General features: G+C 57.3%; 1 protein-coding gene across 1 annotated transcript; it reads right to left on the bottom strand.

Moving 5' to 3' along the window:
• Positions 1-473: 473 nt before the first annotated feature.
• LOC124682267 (AAA-ATPase At3g28580-like) lies at positions 474-1910 on the bottom strand. Its single transcript, XM_047216984.1, has one exon. The coding sequence runs from the start codon at positions 1908-1910 to the stop codon at positions 474-476; it is 1437 nt and encodes a 478-aa protein (XP_047072940.1).
• Between the last annotated feature and the right edge of the window lie 2304 nt (positions 1911-4214).

Here is a 4214-nt window from a genome sequence, read left to right as displayed (position 1 = left end):
AGCTGCATTCCTGTTAAGAATATTTTATCCCATATGAAAGATAATGACCTTTGGCAGTAGGATTTTTGAAGAAATCCAAAATGCACCTTCTTTACGCAGATTTTTTCTGCCCCAGTGCAACGCACGGGCACTTTTGCTAGTATATACTCATTTTCTCATCGTTTTTTGCCATGAGCATTTTTTATTAAAAATTCTTAGACTATGCACACCCGAGCTTGGAGTCCTAGACCTACACATATTACAGACTCAACACCAAGCACGTACAGCTCGGACTAGCTCAACAACACACGTACACGGACATGACCAAGAGACTAACTACTAGTCCTAACGTACCTGACTCAAACACGCGCGCAGAACACACACCTAGCTAGCTCGTACGCACATGCATGCATGCATCCACAGCTCTAACCGACTGCACTAATCAAGATTACCTCTAACACGCACAGTTCAGGTCAATCTCGTTCGCTCTCGGCTTACTCCATCGTCTCGGCTGCAGCTAGCGCGTCTACGGCCGGGGCAGGTGCGTGATCTCTCCTGCGGCGCAGCTCGCCGACGAGCTTCCTCAAGGCGGCGGAGGCGCCCGCGCCGTCGCATCCCATGAACACCTCGCCGATGTCGGCGGGCGTGATGCGCACGTCGTCATCAGCGGCGAGCAGGCCCTCGGCCTGGGCCATGAGGCCGTTCACTTCGTCGTCGGTATCCTCGCCAACTCCGAGGTAGTTCTTGGCGAGCACGCGGAGCGCGGCGGGCGAGCAGTATCCGAGCTCGATCTTGCGGTCCATGCGGCCTGGGCGGACCAGCGCCGGGTCGAGCCGCTCCGGGTGGTTGGTGGTGAAGATTATCAGGCGCTCGCCGACGCAGGAAGACCAGAGCCCGTCCACGAAGTTGAGAACGCCGGAGAGGCTTATGGACTCCTCCCGCCCAATCGCCGCGTTGTTGTCGTCGTCGTCTTGGTCGACGATACTACCGCCGCCCTTCTTCCTGCGGTCGGAGAGGTCGAGGGAGCAGTCGATGTCCTCGACTACGACGACGGACTTGGGCGTGGTGGAGACGAGCAGGCGGCGGAGGTGGGAGTTGGTGGCCACGGTTGTGAGCTCTAGGTCGTAGACGTCGAACATGAGGAGGTTGGCGATCGCCGCGACGAGGCTGGTCTTGCCGGTGCCGGGAGGGCCGTGGAGCAGGTACCCGCGCTTCCACGCGCGGCCGACGCGCGCGTAGTGCTCCCGCCGGGACGCGAAGCGGAGCAGGTCGGCACGGATCTCCTCGCGGAGCGCCGGGTCCACGGCGAGTGTGTCGAACGTGGAGGGGTGGGAGAATGCGTGGGAGGTCCAGAGGCGCTGGTACTCCTCGCCGTTGGTGTAGAGCCTGCGCTCCCGCGACGTGAGCCGCACCCTGGTGGCCTCGTCCATGACGTGGGGGATGTAGCTGTCGTGGACGAAGTCGCGGTGCTGACGCACGAACTGGAGCTCGAGGCTGCGGTGGACGCCACCGCCGGAGGGGCCCTGGCCGCCGCGATACACGTCGACGGGGCGCGCGGTGGAGGTCCACTTCACCGTGACGCCCTTCCAGGTGTCGTGGGCGGTGTGCGCGTCCGGGAGGGAGGCGACAGTGCTGCTCCCCCCGCGAGGCTTGTAGAGGCGCACGGCGGGGGCCGCGGCGAGGCAGCGCGCGCCGAGGTAGAGCTGCCCGGCATCGTAAAGGTCGTTGGCTACGCCGGTGACGGCGGCACCGTCGGCCTCGTAGATGAGGATGGTGGCCGTGGGGGCCCGGAACGCGGCGGCGACCCGCGCCAGGAAGCGGCGTAGCCACTGCTCGGCCTCCGGCGGGACGAAGTCCCGCATGGCCGTCCGGAACACCATGACCGTCGCGATCAGCGAGCCCACCGAGCGCCAGTCCAGGACCATCTCCATGGCCGCGCGCCGCGTCTAGCTTGTAGCTCGCTGCGTCTGAGTAGGAGAGTGGAGGTGGGAGGGTGGGTCTTTGTAGCTGGGTTGCATATGGGAAGTGGCCATGGCCATTGGCTAGTTAGGGCTGCGCTGCGACAGGAAATATATGGTGGCAATAATGCTGAGTCTACGGACGGATTGCTACGGAAAGTTTCCTACGGACGTACTTGGCCTGCGGTTGTTTCTCTAGCTGAATTCTCTTGGACCCACCATCATAAGTCTACCCAATTGATTAATGCCACGGAGGCGTCCGTAAGTGAATTCCGTAACCTTCTTCCGTAAGTGATTGGTGACAGGAAGGTACATGCACCCTCTGGATGCCCTCCAATCCTCATCCGCTCAGAATAACCCAAGGCAAAAAAGATCCTAGGAATTCGGATTGCTTCAGATTCAACGTTTTGAACACTATAAACAGCACACAACAGTTATTTAAGAGTTTTAAATATTGCATAATACAAACAACAGCCTTTCACTGGTTAGACAGTAAAACAATATTTCTGAACAGTATGTACTACAAACAGTATACTGTGAACAGTACGTACTACAAACAGTATACTTTACAAGCATAAGATAATTTTGAGACATTTCTAAACAGTAAAACAGCAGTAATTCAACAATACAAATTCAATACCAAATGCGCACGTCGCACGCGTGGGTTGGGCCGCTCGCCTCGCGAGCCTTCTGTCGATTGGGCCACGTGTTGGACACGGATTAGTGCAAGGAGAGACAAAACGAGTGCCCAGGCCAAACCCTATTCCAATCCTTTCCAATCCCGGAGCCGCCGCCTCCCCAGCTCCCGCTCCCCGCCGCCGGTCTCCTCTCCGGCGAGCCTTGTCGGCCGCGTCCTCCCGCTCATCAAGGCCCCTATACTCGTCGTTCTTGCGGGGGAACTGCACGTGCGCCGGCCGCCGCATCGAGCCCCCGAATAGCACGCGCGCCGGTCGCCGCCTCGAGCCCCCGCCAGCCCCTCTCTTCCCCGTTCATGCCGCCGACTCCCCGTGCGGTATCCTCCCCCTCCGTTGCACTGCCATCCTCATCCTCATTCGCTGGCCGACAACGCTAGCCGGACAAGAGACCGGCGGCGGCTCGCCGAAGAGGAGACCGGCGGCGGGGAGCGGGAGCTGGGGAGGCGGCGGCTGCGGGATTGGGAAGGATTGGAATAGGGTTTGGCCTGGGCACTCGTTTTGTCTCTCCTTGCACTAATTCGTGTCCAACACGTGGCCCAATCGACAGAGGGCTGGCGAGGCGAGTGGCCCAACCCACGCGTGCGATGTGCGCATTTGGTACTGAATTTGTATTGTTAAATTACTGCTGTTTTACTGTTTAGAAATGTCTCAAAATTAACTTATGCAAATCTGGTAAAGTATACTGTTTGTAGTATGTACTGTTCATGGTATACTGTTTGTAGTACATACTGTTCAGAAATATTTTTTACTGTCTAACCAGTGAAAGGCTGCTGTTTGTATTTGCAATGTTCAAAACTGTTAAGTAACTGTTCCGTGCTGTTTATAGTGCTCAAAACGTTGAATCTGAAATAATCTGAATTCCTGGAATCTTTTTTGCCTTGGGTTATTCTGGGCCTTTGGATGAGGATTGGAGGGCATCCACGGGGGTGCATGTTGCAGCGTGATATCACCTGATCTGTGTCCGACAGGAAGTGGTGGTGTCTGGTCTGGGCACCGTACACTTCACGTGCCAAGTTTGTTGGGGCTGGATGTGGGAAGTCTCCATTGGCTAGTTGGGGCATCATTTTTTTGTTTTTAGCCTTTCTCCGTCTCCCTTTTTTTGGTGAAACATGTCATCGGGGGGGGGGGGGCCCGTGTGTACCTTCGTTCGCTTCCCGCCACGCTAGGTCGCCTCATTTTTTGTGACTGGCTTTTGCATTATTGGCGTTTCTCCTGTGTGCTTTTGCCCTGCTTTTTTTTTGGGGAAACGAGTCGGCTGGTCACCACGGGGGAAGGGGCAAAAATGGTTTGATTCACGCACCATATGCGGTGCCATATTAGCATCTCCCCGACGCCTCAAAAAAAACGCCGGCTAACCCAATAGGGTGGCCGTTTCAGGGGCGTTCGGACACATATCCGGACCGATGGGGGTGGCTGGCGCTCCCATACATCCTCACTGCCAGGCGGGACCAACCACTAACGGGCGGGCCTGTGATGGACGGGCTAGTCATGTTCGGACGCCCCTAGCCGACCCCCAAGGTTGGGGCGAACAAGGGGTTGCTAGACACTTTTTCAGGGCGTCCAAACCGATGGGGAGCACGCC

Source organism: Lolium rigidum, unplaced genomic scaffold (assembly GCF_022539505.1).
Source record: "Lolium rigidum isolate FL_2022 unplaced genomic scaffold, APGP_CSIRO_Lrig_0.1 contig_7894_1, whole genome shotgun sequence".
Taxonomy (NCBI): domain Eukaryota; kingdom Viridiplantae; phylum Streptophyta; class Magnoliopsida; order Poales; family Poaceae; genus Lolium; species Lolium rigidum.
This window is presented reverse-complemented; position numbering and strand designations above follow the sequence as displayed.

Bases quoted from the DNA above. Each gene is read 5' to 3' on its own strand.
- LOC124682267 (XM_047216984.1), bottom strand. From the start codon at position 1,910: ATGGAGATGGTCCTGGACTGGCGCTCGGTGGGCTCGCTGATCGCGACG.